We start from the raw sequence: 22,312 nt of genomic DNA on the forward strand, positions 1-22,312 counted from the left end.
TCACTCCCTCTGGTATCGGCCCACCTTTGACCAATCAATAATGGCACGTGACGTCACATTATGCGACGTCACAGTGACGTCATAACTGCGTCACAAAATTTGGCGATCTGTGACGTCATCGCGTGATGATGATTTTTTGCACCATTCGTGTTGACGCCACCGACGCGGGACGCCGCTCAATTCTCGCGTTTGATGGGGCATCTAAGGCTTTCGCCTTTAACAAGATCTCGCTCACGTCGGTGTGTCGTTGTCTGAGGAGCTGGAGCGCGAACCGGGTGAGCACCTGCGCCCACGAGATGCAGCCGTCGTGGTCGCGGTCGAAGCGCGCGAAGTCCTCTCGCAGCAGCGCCATCACCCCTGGCGGCAGCGAGCCCCGCTCATCCCTCGCGCCCGCGTACAGCCGCTCGTGCAGCTCCAGGAAGCTTGGCCACGTGAGCAAGTCGGCCGTCATCCGACGGTCGGCGTCCATGCCGACGGCGTCCAGGGCGCTGTGCAGTTCGGTATCGCTCAGCAGCAGCTCCAGCGTCTCCTGCGCAACCGCGGTTCACGAAAGATTCGCTTTAGTTTGTATTCGGAATATTCGGAATATTTGGGTATTTAGGGTGCTATGCTCTAAAGTTACCCCTAAAGTAGAAACCTGTGATGCCGGATACCATCAATGAAGCTTTAAAAAAATTTGGCAAATCCCACGCCTTGCGGGAATTGGTTTCATGCGAAGCAATCAACGAGTAGCTGTATGGTGCATTTTTTGGATTTGAGCCAAGCGTTACGAGGTGGATCGACGTGTTTTTGTAGGTGTAGTAGTTGTGGGCACATCGTGGGCTTTCCAGGCACGTCGACAACACTGGTGTTTAGAGGGTAACTTACTGATCTCACATAACGTCAGCACTCACGTTAGAGCACATATGTCAGCACTATCGAAAGGAAGCGCACTTTATGATGCGGTGATGTCAATATCATACATAACTTTCGTTAGCGTATTCTTCCGGGGTCAAGCAACAATTGATTATAGCTTGCTGAATCATAGAAATACAAATTTATTGTTTATTAGACTGCCAGCACTATAAAAGCGTAGCCAACACTGGAACTACTACTGACGGTAACTTGACATGACGCCTATATCGCAGGAGTACATGTGTAGTGTTTATTGTTTTGTTATGAAACTAGATAGCCAGTACTATAACCACAATTGACGTTGCACCGACATTACGCCTGTGTATTTCCAAAGCATTTTATAGACCTGGCGTGGCTCTGTGGTAGAATACCTGACTGCTACGCAGTTGTTTAGGTTCGATTGCTGCTGGGACCCTAATATTTATTCGTTGTATTCGTCGGGTCCACGCTTCCAATGTCGGTTTTTCTTAACGCTCTCGAACTTAAATTACCAATGTCTGTTCTCACCGTTCCTGGGTAGACAAAGTGTCAGACACCTGCGAAGCAATGAATGCGACAGCAACAAAATGGTTAGCTACAAGCCTTAGGAAGTATGGCTATCATGTGCCCTTCGCGGGACGCAGGTGTCCGGCTCGTTTCACTCCTGCTTGAGCCGCGTTTGTCGCCAGCGCCCTTTTACTCATGATGGTGAAGCGCTAAAAGAAACGAAGACTTATGAAGAACACAGAACACAGCGCTACTAGCAACTGAGTTTATTTTGAAAACAGCGCCCTCATATATGTAAAAATGTACGTCATCTCCAAAGCCAAAAATTTAAACACGTGATCATAAAAGAAACAAACAGGCAAGAGATAAAAACCGCGCATACGCCCGTACCTTTTTCGAAGCTGCGATGCACCCACTACGTGGTCTTAAGGGAATACGCGCAGTAATGTGTGTGCCTTTTGTAATGGGTGGCTGTCTTTAAACCACCAAGTCGTTGTGACATTGACGTGGTGTGACGCCCGATGGCAATGTACGCTTGTACCACGCAATATTACTGCCATATTACATCTCGTACTGTGACATCGGTATACAGGACGCGTATTTTTGGGATGCATGAAAGTTACTTTCAGTGCAGCTCCAAGCAGGGGCGTGGCTCTGTGGTAGAACACCTGCTTGACACGCAGACGGCCTGGGTTCGATTCTCACTCGGACCAAACATATTTATTTTATTTGCAGCTTTTTCGATTTTTCGGTCACGGACAAGATGATGATTTTTCGCTCACAACCAACGGTGCCGACGCCGACGGCGGAATTTCTGCGATACGAGCTCTTTAACGCTATCGCGTTAAAATGCCGCCGAGAGAGTTCATATAATTGCTATCGCAATAAAAGGTGTACGTTTCTTTGAATATTTTTCTACTGGTCACGAAACTCCCGCATAACGCTATGAGAGAGCCCGCAGTTGCCACGCCGCGGCGTCGCTAGGAGGGGACCTTGTCGTTATAGCCGCTATAGACACTGTAACATACGATACAACGTACGCTATAATGATACGCGATATAGACGTCTTTGACGGTACGCTCATAGCGTCAATCCATCCATGCATGACTAGAGCTGGTTGACAAGTCGCGCGTAGTGTTATTTGGCCAGCACTCATCACTACGCTGTTCAGTCAACGGGCATAGCGAAAGAACTGTTAGCGCAATATTTTCATGGGAAACACCCATGCGAAGATGCGGCTGTCCTTTCAAACGCGGCAGATCGGCGCCCTTGTTCTCACGTCGGCGCCTCTAGCGGCAGCTTTTCTCCCTGTAAGAAACTTCGGCCTTAGTTTCATGACCATGGAAAAAGTATTGGGAGGCCCTGGTTTACAGCCTAAGAATAAGTGCAAGCTCCGCTCACAGCCGTGGCTGTACCACCCGGAAAAAAATTGCATAGATGCATAGATCCAGACGTGCTTGCTCATTTCCATGACGTCGAACACATTGTGCGCATTGAAGGTCGGTGCCTTTCCCATACAGACACAGCTTATTCATCTTTGCGCAGCGCACGAACTTGACAAGGACACAACAACTTGACAGGCACTCTGGTGAAGGAGCAAGAACATGTCAACTTTCTAGTCGCTAGTTTTCACTTGAAAACTTGAACTTGGTGCCGCATTTCGACAGTGATTCCGACGCCACTGCTCAGCCAAACGGAAGGTAGAGAAAACAAACTTTTAATTCTTAGTATGCGTAGTATTTATACATTAGCAATCAAATGGTACTCAAGGTAATATAATTAAGACCACCTTCGAATTCAATCAACCGAAGGACCAAGCAGGATTTTGTACAGGCTGCTCGACAAGAGGCCTTATTCACACTATCAATCAGGTGATAGAAAAAGACGGTGAAAAACGGTGGACAGATTGTGTTAGAAAAACTGGCCACGCTTTATACGAAGTGTCTCTTGACAGTGATGGTACCGGTATCTTGGGAGAATGCCAGCATCATCTTAATCCATAAGAAAGGCGTCGTCAAGGACTTCAAAAATTACAGGCCGATCAGCTTACTGTCCGTTGTGTACAAGCTATACTCAGTTCGCTTAACTTATGAGCAATTTTTCGGCGAAAGAAATCAATTATTTCCGCTGAGAAAACACCGGAATTTGTACATCAATAAACTCATATTCAAAAGTAACCAGTCAAACCTTACAATTAACAATCTTAGATATTGATATCTTAATCTTGAAATCACAGAATGCAATATAAATTTGAAGCAGTGCAGTTCCACCACATGCAGCAGCTTCACTCCTGATATAGGTGTACAGTTCGACTTAATTATCACGTGTCAGCCAAGCATTCTGGTGAAGGAGCAAGAACATGTCAACTTTCTAGCCGTTGGCATACTACTCCTGCTCTCGGCGAACCAAGCTCATGCTGCGGTTAGTTCGCGTGGTTGGTTTTATACTATCGATAGTACTCTATACTGTACTATCAATAGCACTATCGATAGTTTTTTGTTTACCATCGATAGTTCGATAGTGATTCTCCTGTCGATAATAATATCGATAGTTCTGCATCACTACTAAGAACAGCTTCGCTCTTAAAATACTAAAAGAAATCTACAATGGCTCCCCAGCCACCATAGCTCTCCACAAAGCAAGCGACAAAATTCCAATAAAGAAGGCTGTAAGGCAGGGAGACACGATATCCCCAATGCTGTTCAGCGCGTGCTTACAGGAAGTTTTCAGGGCCCTGAATTTGGAAATATTAGGGATCGTACTTAATGGAGAGTACCTCAGTAACCTGCGATTCGCCGATAACATTGCATTGATGAGTAACTCAGGGGAGGAATTACAGCTCATGATTACTGAATTGGACAAGGAAAGCAGAACGGTAGGTCTGAAAATTAACACGCAGAAAACTAATGTAATGTGCAACAGTCTCGGAAGAGAACAGCGCTTTGCGATAGGTAGCGAGTGAACTCCAACAGAGTGAACTCCAACTCAGCTCGTCGTATCTCATCGTTAGCAATCGCGGAGGAATGACGTGCTGTCCAAAACCAAAGTTTTTGAATTCGACTACTGCACGGACAAGGGTGCGCTGACTTTCAAGATTTGTCAATTGTTCATTTATTATTAGGGAGAAAGTAGGCGTCTGCGAATATTGGAGTTTCGAATTCGAATCGAATAATACCTAACCGAATGATTCGATTCGACTTTCGAATGGATAGTATTCGAAGTTTCTAATAACACGACAGGACGAATATCTAAAACGCGACAAAAACCAGTAGTGCAACTCGGTTATGGTGGGGTGGCTAAAGCTAACTATAACATCGTTACAATAAGCAGTTCGTTCAATGCTGGTTCTAAAGCGAGCGCATATTACGTCATTTCCGCACTCCCGCACCTCATGGCTCCAGAAAAAGAAGGCCTGGCAATAGACTATGAGAGACTGTGAAACTGCTAGTGTCAAAACATAACCAGCACACTGAGCTCAGACTGTATAGTCAAGAGGTTGAAAATGACTTCAATGAATGCTTGACCCCAAGTACGGATGATCCTTTAAAATACTGGAAATAGCATGGAGCTGTGCTTAATCCATGTATCGCAGAAATTGCTTTGCGATACCTTTCCATACCTGCTACTGAGGTGCCCAGTGGGCGCACGTGTTCAACTGCTGGAAAGACCGTAACATCACAGCCTGAAGCCGCGTCGTGCGGATCAGCTTGTGTGTCTGCATGACTATTTGTAGTCTTTCGGTAACAGTCACCCACCACCAGGGGCGTGGGCAGAGATTTTTTAAGGGGGGGGGGGCACCCCCTAGATCTGAAGTGGGGGCCAGGCAGGCAGATATTAGATATTGTCGAGTGCCATTTTGTGCTCTGTAGACTGTATGTGATGGTAACAATTTTTTTTTTGGGGGGGGGGGGGGGGGGCGTCACGGCGAATGGTGCGGAAACTTCAAGGTGGCATCGCCACCCACATTTTCTTTTTGCGCGTTTTCTCGCTTACTAAGCGTCTTCTCGCAGCAAACGTGGTGTTTTTGGTAGCGTGAAAGAGTACTTTACTAATATGAGAAATATTGTTTTGCTCTTTAGTGTCTCTTTAAGCACAATATGAGCTTCATCCTCAACGCTCTCCGCAAAGAAAGCATAACTCAGCCCTCAACAAATCTACAGTAATTCTTACGGCGTGCTTCTACTAACAAGACAGATGCTCATATATTGTAGTCATAAAGGAATGCCTAAACGGCTTAGTTCCAGGGAAACAATATTTAAACACATAAACACTTTTTCCCCTTTAACCTATATAATTGCCTAAAAAGTTGCGAGCGTTTACGTGAAGGAGTTTAAGGTGAACCCTGTTCGCTCACAAATTACCTATAGAAACGTATACCTGCAGTAGCCGATAGATAGCACATGTCGGCAAACTCACTCATAAGTCGACTCACTCGGACTCAGATCAGGCCGTGAGTCTGAGTCTGAGTGAGTCCGGGTGAGTAATGTTTTGATGAGCTTGAGTCTGAGTGAGTCTGGCTGAGGAAAATTCTAGTGAGCCTGAGTCCAAGTGAGTCCGGTTGGGGAAAATATTGGTGAGTCTGAGTCCGAGTGAGCCCTAAGCGCAAAATATATTTCTTGAGTGAGTCTGAGTGAGTTCCACCTGTTCTTGCCGACCTATGGTCCTATATAATCATGTGCAGCATTCATATCAGCCTTATATAGGCTTAAGTTTATACTCAAGTCTATTCACATATATATCAATGCAGCAGCGTTCATGTGCCATCTCAATATTTATTGATCAGAGGCGTGAGTTCAGGGTAGCGGGGTGCCATGTCTTCCCCCCGCAAACTCTTCTACGGGAAGTTCATGATATAAATATCTCGTGTAAGTCGCGTATTTCATAACAGAATGTCCTTACTGGATTGAAACTACTGATAACTCGTATAAGACGATACAAGATCAAATGGCGTATCGTAGAGCACCGATTATGTGAGATACTCGCGTTGAAGAGTATTGACACCGTGATCGAAAAAGCAAATTTTATGCTAACGGACTCATGAGTCGACTCACTCAGGCTCACTCAGACTCAGGTCAAGCTGTGAGTCTGAGTCTGAGTGAGCCCGGCTGAGTAATATTTGGGCAGCTTTAGTCTGAGTGAGTCCTGTGAAAAATTTAGTGAGTCTGAGTCCGAGTGAGTCCGGTTGAGCAAAATTTTGGTGAGTCTGAGTCCAAGTGAGACTCGGAGCAAAATATATTTCTTGAGTGAGTCTGAGGGAGCTCCAATTTTTCGCCGACCTACGGGTAGAAGCGAATTTCCTTTTCAAAAGAAAATTGATAACCAGCGCTATAGTATTGCGGAGAGAACTTTCTAATAACTACAACGTGTAGAACTTAAGCAACATCTGTATTTCAAAGGTGTCATCGGACAGCTTGACTCGCTTCTTAATTAATACGACTGCCGCACCTGCGCTAAATAGGCACTCGACGGACGCACATGCAGCATTCGGCCCCTGTGACAAAAGAAAGGGCGAGCTCTGCGAAAGTGGCGATACGAAGGAGTTTTGAGTAAAACTCCCGGCATAATAAAAAAAAGAAGAAAGTAACGAGTAACGTGACACCCCTCGTTACCGAAAAATGTTAAGGTAAGTACGTTACCCGTTACAGTTCCCTATTGGTAACGAGCACGTTACTAAGTTACCGTAAAATGTAACGCGTTACCGCCAACACTGCTCGAGCCCTCCTTGGCGCCTTCGATTGTGCCAGTGAAGTAAATATCTCATTTCATGTGCGTGATGGATGGGTTCAGCTGATCTCGTCTTTATATGGCTAGATAAAAAAAAAAAAAGAAGAAAAAAATAAGCCGGCTAAAAAAGGTGCTTAATTGGAAGTGAGTTGTTTTAGCAGCGGCACCGATTTTGTTGTCTCTTATTTCTTTATGTTTTTTTTATTACTTGCATTGCTTTTCTTGGTGTTTACTCGGGCAGCAGCGGTAGCGGTTGGCGTGGGTGGATCCCGTCTAAATGCAAGCCTGATATTCTTACAGATGATCATCGCTTGACGTTTTCGCGCTGCCGGATCAAATTGCATCGCAACAAACCGCTGCCACCACGGATTGTCGAGACACGTGACCCTTACCGAGACACGTGACATTACGACTGACGGAGCCTACAAAAGGATCGGCATTCGGCCAACGGACTCACTCGGGCAGCAGCGGTAGCGGTTGGCGTGGGTGGATCCCGTCTAAATGCAAGCCTGATATTCTTACAGATGATCATCGCTTGACGTTTTCGCGCTGCCGGATCAAATTGCATCGCACAAACCGCTGCCACCACGGATTGTCGAGACACGTGACCCTTACCGAGACACGTGACATTACGACTGACGGAGCCTACAAAAGGATCGGCATTCGGCCAACGGACTCACTCGGGCAGCAGCGGTAGCGGTTTGGCGTGGGTGGATCCCGTCTAAATGCAAGCCTGATATTCTTACAGGTTAGTGCAAATTGTCTGCAATATTGTATTGGACTCTTATTATCACTCACCACTTCCGCTGCTGCTGCTGCTGCCCTGAACACTGTTTAAATTGTCTTCACAGTGTATCATTTCCTTCGAGCAAAAATGTCTGCAAAGGCTTGTTCCTTTTGTAAAACAGCGTTAGTGATGATGATGTGGTCATGCGATGTGTTGACTGCAGCGGTGACTTTCACATCGGAAAATGTAGCGGCATCACAGCTAGGTCGTTTAAGATGATGAAAGATGCGACTAAGAAGTCACTTAGATGTCCTACATGTAAGATTGCTCTAGGGAACACTGACACAGCAGGCCAATCTGTGAACCTTCAAACTGAGCTTGCTGAAATAAACAAAAAGCTGTCGCAAATGCAAGCGCTAGAAGCAAAGTTAGATAAACTGATGTGCTTGCAAGAAACTGTGCAGAACATTGAAAGGTCAGTGCAGCATTTGTCTGATACTTACGATCACCTAAATGACGCTGTAAATAAGCAGGAACAAGGTATCGATGAATTACGCCGTCGAATGGAGGCTGTTGACAGTCACGAGACGTGACAGTGCTTTCAAAGTTAAAAGAACAAGTGGACGCTCTAGAACAGTACAGCCGCAGACAGAACATGGAAATTCATGGTTTTGTCTCAACGAGAAGGAGAGAACCTGTTAACAGAAATAATAAGATTGCCGCGCAGCTTGACTTGCCGTCACTATCTGAAAAAGATATTGACGGAATGCACCGTCTGCGTGCAAAAGAGGGTAGGGATCCTGTCGTTCTTGTCCGTTTTGCCACAAGAACATTAAAAACTGCGTGGTTCGAAAAGAAGAAAAATCTCAGGAGCAAAACACAGGGTATTAAATTTTTTGATAACCTGACTCCTACGAACAAGCGGTTACTATGGCTTGCAAAGAACAGGGCACGGGAATTGAACTATCAATTCGTTTGGAGTTCACAGGGAAGTATCTTTGTGCGCAAGCAGCCGAATGCTCGCGCAATAAGGCTGGCCACGGAAAGTGACTTAGAAAAAATCGTCTAAGATTAAAACACACCGCCAACTTCCACAAATATGGAATCCTATCAGAGTGTTGCATCTTTTAACGACTTGGTAGCGAAGAATAGCTGTTTTCGTGAAAAAGGGCTTAAACTGTTCCATGTGAATGCGCAAAGTTTAAGAAATAAGCAAGTTGACATGGAGACATACCTATCGCAACTAAATTGTTACTTTGATTTCCTAGCTTTTTCAGAGACATGGTACGCGGCTGAGCATGACGTCATACATTTCACGGGTTACAAACACATTTCAGTTTATCGTTCTAGAAAGCGAGGCGGTGGCGTCTCCCTGTATGCTCGCGAATGCCATGGTTGCGAAATCTTGCCTGAATTTACTTGTGTGACCGATGATTTTGATGTGTTGCTGTAGTTTCCTCGAAACATTCTGATTGTTGCTGTCTACCGCCACCGCAAGGTGCCCTAACAGGACTACTTCATTATATGGATTCAGTGCTTGAACTTGCTAACATGAAGAAATTCCATTCGATTTATGTTGGTGACTTCAATGTTGACTACTTTCAAAAAATAATGAAAGTATCCAACTTATTGAAACTATGTTAGCAAATAGTTGTGAAAGCCTTATAGAACTTCCTACGCGGATAACTCCGAATTCAAGAACATTGATTGATTTATGTTTACTTCTTTCCCCAAAAACGAAACATGTTCTGGTGTGCTAGCTCTGGCATAAGTGATCATTTGCCGATATTTGCTGCGTTACCATTCTGTATGCGCATTGATAGAAATCACAACTTCAAGCGCGTCATAAATAGTCGAAATATACAGCTATTTCAAACGTTACTTTCCAATGCAAATTGGTCTGATGTTTATGCTGAAGGAAATCCCTCAGCATCGTATGATCTGTTTGTGTCCAAAGTGAAAGAAATATCAATACTAGCATTTCCTTTCTCCCCCTGTGGTCCGGCAATAAAAGAGCTAGAAAGGATGGGTAATATGAACTATATAAACGCATTCAGCACAGAGACAAATTTTCAGTTACTTTCTAAAGACCAGAGACCCCCAAATATTTTCAAGAATTCAAACAGTCCGGAACAAACTCACAGTGATCGGAAGAAAGCAAAATCTGAATACTACACGCGTAAATTTGAAAACTTCCATGAATGATGGTCGTAAAATGTGGAACATATACCGCGAGCTAATAGGTTCCTCTTCACAAATGTTCCGTCAGAGATTGTTGTAATGATGTTAAGTTTTGTGGTAATGATGCAGCTGACTTCTTCAATAATCATTTTATTAATGCTGGTGCTCCAACCTCTATAATCGGGTATTTCCCATAATCGAAATATGAAAGCTACATCGGTAATCATGTCAGCGAGACAATATTTCTTACGCCTACATCTGAAAGTGAGATTTCTTCCGTTATTAATCCTTGAGTAACAAGTCAGCCGCTGGAGAGGATGGCATCAAAGCTCAACCTATTAAAGCAGTTGCTCACATAATATGTCGGTCCATTGGAACATATTTGCAAACAGTATACTTTCCACTGGAATTTTTCCTGAAAAAATGAAGGTAGCTCGTGTTTTGCAGTACTCTTTAAGGTGGGAATCACAACGACTTAAACAACTACAGACCGATTTCGGTACTGCCATTATGTTTCAAAAGTAGCTGAGCGTATTATATATAAGCGCCTTAATAGCTTTCTACTGGATAAGCGTATTATTTCGGATAAACAATATGGCTTTCAAAAGAACAAGTCAGCCGAAATGGCATTATTAACAATCAGAGATACAATTATAAATAATATGAAGAAAAAAACTGACCATTGGTATATTTTTAGACTTTCGAAAAGCCTTCGACTCTATAAGCATGAAATATTGCTTACAAGCTCCACGTGTGGCCTTCGCGGCACAGCCTTAGAACTATGAATAGTTACCTTAATTCTCGATTGCAGTATACTTCCCTGCAGGATTACAGTTCACAGAAAAGCTCGATTAAATATGGGGTACCACAGGGTTCATTTTAGGGCCACTATTGTTTATCGTGTATATAAATGATATAGTACACATTCCACTCACAGATGAAATGATCATGTACGCGGATGACACTAATGTGTTTTTTCCGGTATTGACCTTCACGAACTAGAAGTTACTGCAAATTCTTGGTTAAAAGAACTTCACCAATGGCTATATGTAAATCAGCTTAACCTAAACGCGAAAGAAAACAAGTTTACGGTTTTTTGTTCCAAGTAATAAAGAAATAAGGTACGATGTAAAACTTTTTTATTGTGGATCGCAACTAGAGCATGTGACAAGCCATTCTTTTCTAGGTGTTATATTCATAAACATTTAAGCTGGTCAGAGCACATAAATAAGGTCCGCACCAAGGTTGCACGCTCTGTAGGTTTTACTACGACGAATCCGATGCTATGTGCCTGTCAAGCTCGTCAGACAATTGTACTTTTCACTTGTACATTCGCACCTTAGCTACGGCTTATTAGTATGGGGGAACGGAAACAAAACCGACATAGAAAAACTGGCAGTATTACAACGTCGAGCTGTCGTTTGCTTAACTCTTCAAATGAATACATAGGGTCTTCTGAATTAATGATGCGCTACAATATCCTTAACATTAGAAACTCTTACAGAGCAAAGATTTGCATTCGGCTATTTAAAGAAGTTTCCAGCAACTTTGAGACATTTTCAATCGGTACCTCAGTCGAGACACAGGATACAGTTTACGCCACACATCAGTAGTAATAAAGAAGGCCAGGACAAACTATGGTATGCAAACCATTGAGTATGAAACTATGTGTTTATGTAATATGTATCCTAATGTTGTTGAAATAGCCAGAAATTGTAAAACAATTCATGAATTTAAACATCTAATAATGAACATGTTTCTTGCTTCGGAACTGGATGTGTTGTATAAATGTAATATGTTTGGTTACTGCATTAGTAATGGTACTAAGCGCTACTGTTAGCGAGCATTACTGGTCACTGCATTAGTTCATTATGTCTTGTTGTTATTACTGCATTATGATTATGTTCTGCTACTATGTCATTACTGTCATTATGTATTACTGTAAATAGTGATCGTGTTCTTATTGTATTAGTGATTATGTTCTTGTTCATTGATCACGTTCTAGAGAAAATTGGAACTTTCGACTCCGCTGTCTCTGCTGCCCCAGCGAGGTAAGGCCTAGTCAGGGGGTTTAAGTCCTCCTTTTGCCTTGCCTCGCGGGCAAACGCTGTATGTGTTATGCCCAAATAAAGTTTACTTACTTTACTATATTGGCCGCAAGTCACACATCGTCGCAGGCAAGTAAACAACTTGGGCAGAATCGGCCTTTTGGGAGACACTGTGTTCGAAATGCTCACGAAAAGACAACACCCAGTGCGCCTTTGGAGGGCATTGCGTGTTTACAAAAATGGGAACGATTCACAGTACCAACGGCTCCTCTGTTTTTTGAATGACAGTGCAAACGCTCGCTCCTCAGTGGGAACCGTTGGTTCGCCTTAGTGTAGGGAGTGGTCGTGATGCGACGTCACATAAAGAGTACGACTACGGAGCCTACATGACCAACGTACGGCCGGTCATGTAGGCTCCCTAGGTACGACTGCTTGCGTCACACGCGCGTCTGAGCGCGTTGTCATGGAGATGCGATAGATGCGCTGTCCCTCTCCAATATCATGCTTCTGTCAGATTTGTTCCTACGTGCTCCTTCCTTCGTGGCTCGAGCCAATGCCGCCGCCGCCTCACAGCGTACGTGTGGCACATGTTAAAGGCAGTGCATGCAGCAGCGTCGCAGTAACGCGTCCCCGCTGGTGGTCCGCATAGCTCCACGAACTGAGCCGCGCCATCTCAAAACACCGCGTCTCCTAGAGAGCCAGTGTGACAGCCGACATAGTGATCATGAAGGATGGAAGACGCCGCTTCACGGGTATGAACACAAGTGAAGAAAAAATTACCTCATCTGACTTCAGTCGTGAGGCACGACCTAAAGGGTACTCTCCTCTATGAACGCAAAGCAGACGCGGATGCTATAGCCGACGGGGAAGAGTAGGAAAGGGCTAAAGAGGGTGGTGAACGGCTGGATCGGGCGCATCAATTCTTACACCGTGGGCGCATCTGGCCAACGCCCTCCAGAAAGGGTTGATCTGGCTGGTATTAAAGAAAATAGAGGAGGCGCTGATAGTGCAATATACTTTTCCTACAACGGTAGAGCTGATACGTTGCAGCCCACGTGAGTAATAAGCGCAGTCTATGTCTACATCGTCGAATTGTGCAAGCGAACCGACTTGTCTACCACACCAATGACTCCCAAGGTGGTACCAGTGAGCCTGTCTGCAGCCTACATTACAAAATGTTCAGTACCCATGTAAAACTAGCACTTACAATGCCACCTGATAGTAATGTCACAAGCACACAAATCTCTTTGTAGAAGAGCGCATGATATTCAACTGCCATCCTAATTGTGATAAACAGATTACTGGAATTGCTTCAGCGCTTGCATCTAGGGTTATCAAGCCACCCTCTTCCAGGATGCGTCGAGCGCTCGATGTTTCCTTCAATGTTAAATGTTAAATGTTCAATGTTAAAACGAAGGCAGTGGAAGCGTTACGTTATCGCGCTCCGATCTCCAATGGAGCACGCTCGAATGCGCTCGAGTGCGACACCTTCGGAGCTAGTAGGTTAATGGGGCCCTGCTACTCTTTTTTCAACACGGTCAGAAAACGGTGCCGATCGGTAGTCGAGGCTCCTGAGAACATGCGAGTCAAACATTATAGCGCAGCACGCGGCATGGAATTTACAATTAATTCTCAGGAAATCGTTCCCTGTTCTTTCTACAAATAATGCAATATATACCCAAATTCACGGCCGTTGGGTGACTTGAGCATAGTGAGCTGCATAATTACGGTGACCGCCGCGGGAGGCTGCCACGTGCCCGCGCGCGCGGTCACACCATGAATTGAAGCCGCGCGTTCGAAGAAAAAAAAGTGCTCGAGGTCATGACGCGTGCGTGACGTAACTTCTTTCCCCGCTGCGATCCCTCCCTGCTTAGTTTCAAGCGCGTTCGTGAGCGCAATTACAGCGTGCGAAAATCTCTAACTGCTCTCGTACTTGACGAATTCAAAAAAAATTTGCGGTGGTCGATTCGTGAGGTAATAAACTCCTTTAAAAAAGCCACTCGATGATTACTTGTAAAAGTGTTGCGGGGCCCCTTTAACGGCGATTTCCGCCGACTGCTTTCGGGGGCACGAATGCGTCACTTGGAAAATGTTATGTTGCTTCCGCATCCGTTATCGCACTTCGCGCGCATTTTGAAGTAGGATCGCTAGTAAACAAACAAAAAAGGACGATACATCGCGAGACCTTGTCGGCTGTGTGTGCGCGCCGTCGGCGTACCGAAATCCACGTGACCTCAATGTAACCTCATAGATCTCATAGATCGCCGCAATCGGTGATGCCATCATGACGGGATATGATTACGTCACTAAACGCCATCTTCGCTTGGTCAAAAAAGCGTAGTCCACACAACGAAGCTGATGCCGCCCTTCGTCAGGTCCACCCTCACCCATATTTGTGCGCCTCTAATTGGTTCAGCCTTTCCACCGAGCCTCGATACTCCTCCTCGTATGAACGTGAGTGAGTGCGAAGGCTGAAAACATTGGGGTGAGTGAGTGTGAGTGAGCATTCTCTTACAGTGCCGACCGATGCTCTCTTAGCGCACCTCTTATAGGTTCACCCTTTCCACCGAGCCTCACCCTCGCGCACCTAGGCGCGGCGCAGCCCTTCCTCTGCTACCGGGTCCCTCTCTCGCCACGCCGCAAGACCCCGCGACCAGCGCCGTTCCAACCGACGGGGAAGCCTCGACTAAGAACAGGTTTCCTGTTAAAATGGGCAGATTCTGAAGGCAGTGCTAAACCACGTGTCTCAAACGAGCGCTTAACCAAGCACGCGCTGCCGCCTTCAAACGACAGCACGAAATCACGGCACGAGCGGCTAGCCTCGACAGGCGCGCGCATCGAGAAAACAGTCATCAAAAGGCGCCGAAAGCGCGCCCCCTCAACCCCTCCGGAGAGGACGCCCGCCAAGTCAGCCTGCACACTCGAATCAAGCCTTGGCGCAGTCTGAAAAAATCGAGACACGAGTACACTTTACCGAGGAGAAGAAAGTGGCTTTTGTCTTTGAGTCGCCTTAGGCGAAAGCATAAAAGACTGTGGGACTTCCTAAGCGAAGCTTTTATGAGTTAGATATTCTAGTAGCGGCGGCGGCGGCATGGGCGGACTTGGGAACGACATCACACGAACACTGGTGTTTTGGGACGCGTATAGTTACGGTCATCGTTAGAAGGTTAACGCAACCCCGGGAGCCGGGGGACAGCGTCGAAGGCACTCACGCATTTCATGCAGGACCACGCGTGTCGGTCGATCAGCGCCCCTCGCGGCTGGTTGGGCAGTCCGGCGGCTCGCAGGCAGCGCAGGTGGTAGCTGTTGCCGCAGATACGGCACTTGAGCATGTCCTCGAGCAGCGTCTTAGGGTGGGGCGGGTGGTGGCCGTGCGAGTGGCACACTTCGCACAGCGGCTTCTCCACGCGCACCTGCTGCGACCGTACGAGACATACCGTATAACGCCGGCGTGTAATAGGCTATTCAATGGAGAAATCGGAGCTAGATGGCGGTAACTTAATTGTGCATAAGAAGCTCAAAGCAACAATCACAGAAGGAAGGAAACACGTTAACAGGACTAGCGTGCGTCCTGTGCAAGATTCTCTTTCTTCTGTGATTGTTGCTTTGCACTTGTTAAGATGCGCATAATAGAGACACGAGTAGAGTAAAGAGCGTTATTTTGCATCGCAATCTTAGCGTTTTGTGTATAACTGGGTTTGTTAATAGCACGAGCAACGAGTGACAACTCTTCTTTCTTTTCCAAGCGCTTCTTGTCGAGCACTTACCACCGGTTGTCTGAATATCCACAATTTGTGCTTTAAAAATGCAACTGGTACGATGTCGACGGTCGTAGTAGAAGTTGAGTTATATTGGATGTATGCGACATTGGAGCATGAGGTTTCAGTCACAGTGTAAGAAAAATAATTTAGGTGTGGACACTCCGCCCGACGGCGCGTCCACATAATGTTCGCCTCTTTCCTCCTCTCGGCCCCCATGTCGCAGCGCCTCCCACGCAACCGCGGCCGGCGCATGTACTATAGAAGACGAGCTGCGTGCGTAGCGTCCGTAACGGCGTTGTGCACGTGAGAAGTCAGCGAGCAGAAAGACTGCTCACGCGCTCTAAGCAAGACGCCGCGCTTTTACGTACGCAACGCTGTTAGGGACGCTATATGCGTCGGGTGCGCCGTTTACACCGTGGCCGTATGAAAACTCGCCGTGAAAAAATGCAATGAGGTGAAAACGAAATGAAGAAAAACGCGCGTTCGCCTCGTCGCAATAGGTTTCTTAAGCCCCCATGTCGCAGCGCCCCCCACGAAACTGCGGCCGGCGCATGTATTAAAGGCGAACATTATCTGGACGCGCTCTCCTTCGCGGCGGGCGGAGAGTGTCCACACCTAAATTATTTTTCTTACACCGTGGTTTCAGTGAAAGCACCCGAAACAGCAACAATGCATGCTGTCATCGCCGTAATCATCGATCTATTTTATCTTCGCTGTACGACGAAGGCCTTTCATGATAACTTCAAAATCGCCCTGTCTTGCCTGAGCTGCTTCCATTTTATGCCTGGAAATTTCGTAATTTCGTCATCCATTTAACCCTCCGCCTACCTTTCCCCATCTCTCTGTATCTGTTGAGGTACAATGTTTGTAGCTCATGGTGATCAATCGACCGGTAAACTGAGACGTAAACGCGTCAGTAAGTGTGACTACGTGGTCTTGTTGGCAGCAGGTCATTTCTTAAAGGGACACTAAAGAGAAACAATGAACTGGTTTAGATTGATAAAGTGTGCTCGGAGAACTCTTGTGTAGTTTATTTCACCACCTTAAGTTTATTATTAGAGGAGAAAACCAAGTTCAAAGTTTCGTTTTTAAATTTCGCGCCGAACTTTGTAATTCGTGACGTAAAAGACTTCAAAGAGCATTTAACGTATTTTGGCGCCACTGGTTCGACGAAATTTCTACAAACTCGTTATGTCAAATCTCTGGCCCCCTCAGGGGACAATGTACTTCGATTTAACCGATTAGGAACTACGTAGGCCCAAGCAGGCGCCGTCAGCAATATGTGACGTCACGGCAAATGGTGCGGGAATTCCAAGGTGGCGTCGCCACCTGTATTTTCTTTTTGCGCGTTTTCTCGTTTATAAAGCGTCTTCGCGCAGAAAGCGTAGTGTTTTTGGTATCGTGGAAGACTACTTTACTAATGCGAGAAAAATCGTTTTGCTCTTTAGTGTCCCTTTAAGCTTCGTTTTAGCGCGGCCAAGGACATGGGCACTACGTCCATGTCACTTGTCCATGTCGTTTGCTGCTATCGTGTCCATGTCGTTTACTGTCGCGTCCATGTCGAAGCTTAAGAAATGGCATAAATGTGACTGGCCGGGCTCCTATGTATCCGCTTCCTTTTAACCAGTACGTATACACTCACGATGGGCAAGTCCTGCTGGTAGTCCAGATAGTCCAGGCTGGGCGATGCGGGCTCCGTCGTACCCGGGGAGTGGTCGCCCGAGAGGTGTGTGTGCTTGCGACGGTGCTTGCGGCCTCTGCGTGTACGGGCACTCGTGTGAAGCACTCTTCGCGAAACTGCGCTAGACGAAGGTTTGAAATCACAGGCACAGTACTAAGCAGCATGGTAAATTATGATGGTGATGATGACCTTTAGTGGCATCGTTTTTGGAAACCAGGCGTCGGCATGCAGGTACCTGATCTGTTTGATATAATTACACATAAATCATATGTTGCAGCGCAGCATCCTGATACTGTTTTATTTATTTTTATTTCTTTTTCTGCAGAAGCTTGCGTTTCTGTAACGCATTGTTACGTACACTCGCAATAACTATGGTTCTGTCCATCTCCTCCCTCTTGTGCTTTCTTTTAATTTCACGTAATACTACACGGCTCTGTTTACTGCGCTGAGAATCTACATGAGAACTTCAGCAGCGCTCGTCGCCCCCGCTCACGCGCTTTTACCCGCGGGTAGAAAATGCGATGTGCGGGGGAGCTTATCAATCTGGACTTTATACAGAACATGACGGCGACGTCGACGGCAAAAACCGGTCGAGAATGTCTGTATAATTGCTGTCGCAATAAAAAGCGATATATACACTGTATTAACGGCAATGCGGGAGCTTACAGTGCACACAACTAATATAATGGAAGCTACATGGTGTAAGCACGGAGCGGTAAGCTGTGAAAATTTGAGTTTCAGGTTAAGAATGTTATATTGTGACAATGATAATTTCACTTCAAGCGTTTCGCTGTGAGAAACGGTTGGGTGGGTGAGGAGCTCCGGGCTAACCTTTACTACGTGGTGTTCACTACCTGTGCTGCTAAATCTATAGATACAAGAGTAAATCGTGTTTGTTCTAAACCCTGGTGGACTATGGCCTCTCAGGTAGTGCATGAAACGTGCGAATTTGGCAGTAAATAGCGACGACAACAACAACAACCACAAGAACAACAAGAAGCTTCTGAACCATCGCCCGACTGTCAGGCTAAGAACGCGAGCTAAGAAGTCCGCAAAAAATATTTCGACCAAGGCTATACGCTGCGCGTGGACGAGCAAACGAGGCGAAGTTCGGCGAATAAGCGTTTAACATGCATGTTGATTTGCTGCCTTAAGAAGTGAAAGAAAAATGAATAGGAGACCGGTAGGGTTCTTAGAAATCCGGAGTCTTATAATGCACACAGCGAGTATCACCTAAGCTAAGTAATATTTCCATATAATTCTTAGCTAGTTCGACATAACACACTTTGACATCTCTATAGAGGGATTGCTTGACTCACAGCTACAGATAAGCGTAGCGTACACGGCGTTTGTCGTCACTCACACTGTTACCGAACTTGCGCACAAGCCTAGGACTGTGCCGGGTATCGTAAGACAGGATGCACGTTCCATCGTTTCAGCTAAGAATTGTCGGGCGCTGACAGCTGTGTTGCGAACAATGGACAACGAGTTTCTATGGCGGCTCATTCCTAGCCGTGCGTTGCTTTCGATAGCGTGAACGAAGCTTCACAGTCCCACGCCTACATGCGCACGTGTCAGTATACGAGAAAGTACTTCGCGTAAAATGACGCACACAGCGCAGCTTATACGGGAGCCTGGCGCTACTTTTTTCTGGCTGGCGAAATTCGTTCTCAGAGCGGTTGCGTATAGGTGAGTCGACGGTGAACGGAGTGAGCAGCCAAGGTAATGCGAAACTTGACATACTAAGGCAATAATAATTTTCAGGTTTTTGCGTCCCAAAACCACGATATGATTATGAGGGATGCCGTGACAGAGGGCTCCGGAAATTTCGACCACCTGTGTCTCATTAACGTGCGGCTAAATCAAGCGCAAGGACCTCTAGCATTTCACCTCCATCGAAATGCGGCCGCCGCGGCCGGAATTCCATCGGAATTCCTTCGGGTCACCAGTCGAGCACCATAAGCACTAGACCCCGGCGACGGGCGAGACAGGCTAAGAGCGCCTTCGTAAGTTGTTAGCAGGAAAATAAATAATAAAGACACGGAACGGCAGACGAAGCAAACTCAATTGCTGGCAAACTCAACTGAACGGAAAACTCAATGAACAGCAAACTCAATTAGAGCGCAACCACACACACACACACACACACACACACACACACACACACACACACACACACACACACACACACACACACACACACACACACACACACACACACACACACACACACACACACACACACACACACGCACGCACGCGCACACAGCACACAGCACACACACACACACACACACCACACACACACACACACACACACACACACACACACACACACACACACACGCACACCACACACACACACGTCAACAGTTTACGATAGTCGTCATTCGGTCAAGGCGTGCCTGCTGGCCGATACGCTGTCGCAGCCGTAAGACTAAGTGTACTATGCCGAGATGCGTAGCTTTGGCAAGTGAATTGCAATATTGAACAATAAGTTTCCGCTACATATAGGTCAAGGCCCTATTCCTGATTCATTTAATATCCAGTAATGTTTGGCGGCAACGTGTCACTCACTGCCTCTTGCTCGCCCCCGTGCACAGGCGTTGTTGTTCATCCCGGCATCTTCTCGCGGTCAAAGCACCGATTTTCAGTCCTCCTTAAGTACACATACTATAATTGACGCTTAACACCGAACAAAATACACTGCCGCGCATTGCCGCGTGCGCAGATGGCTTGCACATCGCCGGCACCTCACTTACAGGGAGGATCCGAATTTGCTGAGGAACTTTCGCCGGTGCGAGGAGGACGGCTGGGACCAGCGTTCGTTGAACAACGAGGCCCTGTTGGCGTGTGTGTAGAGTAGGTCTCCCGAGAGAGTGCCGGCTGGACGGCTCATCGTAGGACGCGGGGTCCCGCGCTGACTGCCGCTCCCCGCGGCACAACACACTTCTTCCTCTTTGGCGCCCTATGTTGTGGGTCTTGCTTGCTTGCTTGCTCCTTACTGTTGGCTCTTACCCACTTCGGGGGATCGGTCATGAAACCGGTGGTTAATTAAAAAAAAGAATGAGGAATAAATCAATTGCCGAAAGCATACATGAGATTTTAAGAATGACTTGTCGATGTGGACTAAGGAGCAGAATAATACAACAATATAAGGTCTTTTGTGTCTGCAGCTGAGTTTCCTCATCTTAACTACACTTGGAAGAATCGATGGTGCTCCACTAGAAGGGCAGAAATATTAATTATAAGACTACGATGCAGAGCCCCCCCCCCCCCTCCCCCACTGAACTTTAACCTGTACAGGTATGGTCTGGAACAGTCACCTTTATGCCTTCGTTACAAAGAGAGTAAATCTCTGCATCAGTTCTTTTTAACGTGGCGAAGATTCTCAGATTAAAGCAAAAGTTTACTAGGAGAACTCCTCCGAAAGATGCGCTTCAATGTGCCGCTTGCGGTGATGTTTTTCGTTTGGTGCTGCCCTATACTGCGTTTTAGCCACAGCAGCGATTCTAATGCCGTATGTGCATTTCTACGTGAGACCAAAAAACAAAAAAGGAATGTTAAGGTTGTCTAATTTCAGTTTCTTTTTCGATGAGATTGGTTTATTATTAATTTTGTTTTCATTGTTGATATTGTTAATGAGTTATTTCCTAAATATTTATTTCCGAACCTATCTATATGATAATTTAATTTCCAGAGCAAGGCATTGCCGTTTTCTAGAACGATCCACCGTGGTGGGTTGTGGAAGGCTCCTGAGGAACAACCACCCGATCAACCTTGTGTGCTAGCACTTGCACACAAGGGGGTCTAGCAAAAAAAAAAAATAAAAATAAAAAACAGGAATGAGAGAGGGTGGAGAGGAACCTTTTTGTATGTTGCTCGCGGAATATTAAACGCGCCATTGAAATGCTAAGTTTTGTGACTTGTATGCGCAATTGCTCGATGTCACTTAGTCACGTAGTTATGTGCCTCGTCACTGAAGGTAATGTGGTGTCTCTTATTTGAGTTTACCAGATAACTTTTTACGCCCATCTGACATGAACCAAGGACAGTGGAAACGAAAGTACGGGCATTACTTAGCCCTAAATTGTCGCGTTGCACTCCGTGACTTCTGTAAATAATGCGCCTGCCGATTCGGTGCTTAGTCGAAGGTCCTCTCTCTTCCAATGTTCGTATTCGAATTTAGTCAGAAAGTTTATCGAATGGAACATTATTCCGATTCGGGGAAGACAGTGTTTCGAAGAATCGCATTGCTTGAGCTTCTGAAGAACTCTCCGTTTCCTGTTCGTATTCGAGTGCACTTAATGCGTACAAGTGGTCGTAAAAAGAAGTCATTTTCTCAGTCGAACAAATTCAGCGATAAGTATGTTAAATAAGAAAGCCATTCGTAATACAGATGCACATTAATATTATCAAGCTGCTCTCTTAAAAAAAAATCTTTATGTGGCTAAGGGCAAACTATCGGGAAAAAGACGAAGTCATGAAAAAGATCGCGAGAAGTGGAAAAATTTCGATGGAATTGGAGTGTCACGTTTCCTTTCCCAAAACTGCCTTACAGGACTTATGTGGCGATCCGGCGTGTGGCTCGCATTAGCTTCAGTTTTCCCGTCTTCTCTATACGTTTCACCATCCGCGGAAGGGGTCAGTTTGGCAACAATGTTTCCGAGACTCTGCTGCGACTGTCCGCGGGCAGCGGCAGAGCGGGGTCATCAGTACGGGGTCAACAAGATTAATTCGGTCACCTCCCACAAACTTTTCTTCCGAGCGGAGGCGGATACGGCCAGCAGAGGCCGTAATGACGAGGCCA

General features: G+C 46.1%; 1 protein-coding gene across 1 annotated transcript; it reads right to left on the minus strand.

Moving 5' to 3' along the window:
• LOC119377991 (PHD finger protein 24) lies at positions 1–20,401 on the minus strand. The gene is made up of 5 exons (XM_037647257.1): positions 20,265–20,401; positions 17,464–17,578; positions 15,273–15,473; positions 236–529; positions 1–24 (listed from the first exon to the last, which is right to left on the minus strand). Exons 1-5 carry the CDS (start codon positions 20,399–20,401, stop codon positions 1–3), a joined length of 771 nt encoding a protein of 256 aa, XP_037503185.1.
• Positions 20,402–22,312: the final 1,911 nt, after the last annotated feature.

This window comes from Rhipicephalus sanguineus, unplaced genomic scaffold, assembly GCF_013339695.2.
Source record: "Rhipicephalus sanguineus isolate Rsan-2018 unplaced genomic scaffold, BIME_Rsan_1.4 Seq650, whole genome shotgun sequence".
Taxonomy (NCBI): domain Eukaryota; kingdom Metazoa; phylum Arthropoda; class Arachnida; order Ixodida; family Ixodidae; genus Rhipicephalus; species Rhipicephalus sanguineus.

What these genes read in the sequence shown, in the direction of transcription:
- LOC119377991 (XM_037647257.1), bottom strand. Translation starts at nt 20,401, where the DNA reads ATGAGCCGTCCAGCCGGCACTCTCTCGGGAGACCTACTCTACACACAC. An exon ending in ACCAGCAGGACTTGCCCATC is followed by an intron (nt 15,474 to 17,463) that starts GTGAGTGTATAC and finishes CGGTCGCAGCAG; the next exon opens with GTGCGCGTGGAGAAGCCGCT. An exon ending in TCAGACAACGACACACCGAC is followed by an intron (nt 25 to 235) that starts GTGAGCGAGATC and finishes GATTGGTCAAAG; the next exon opens with GTGGGCCGATACCAGAGGGA.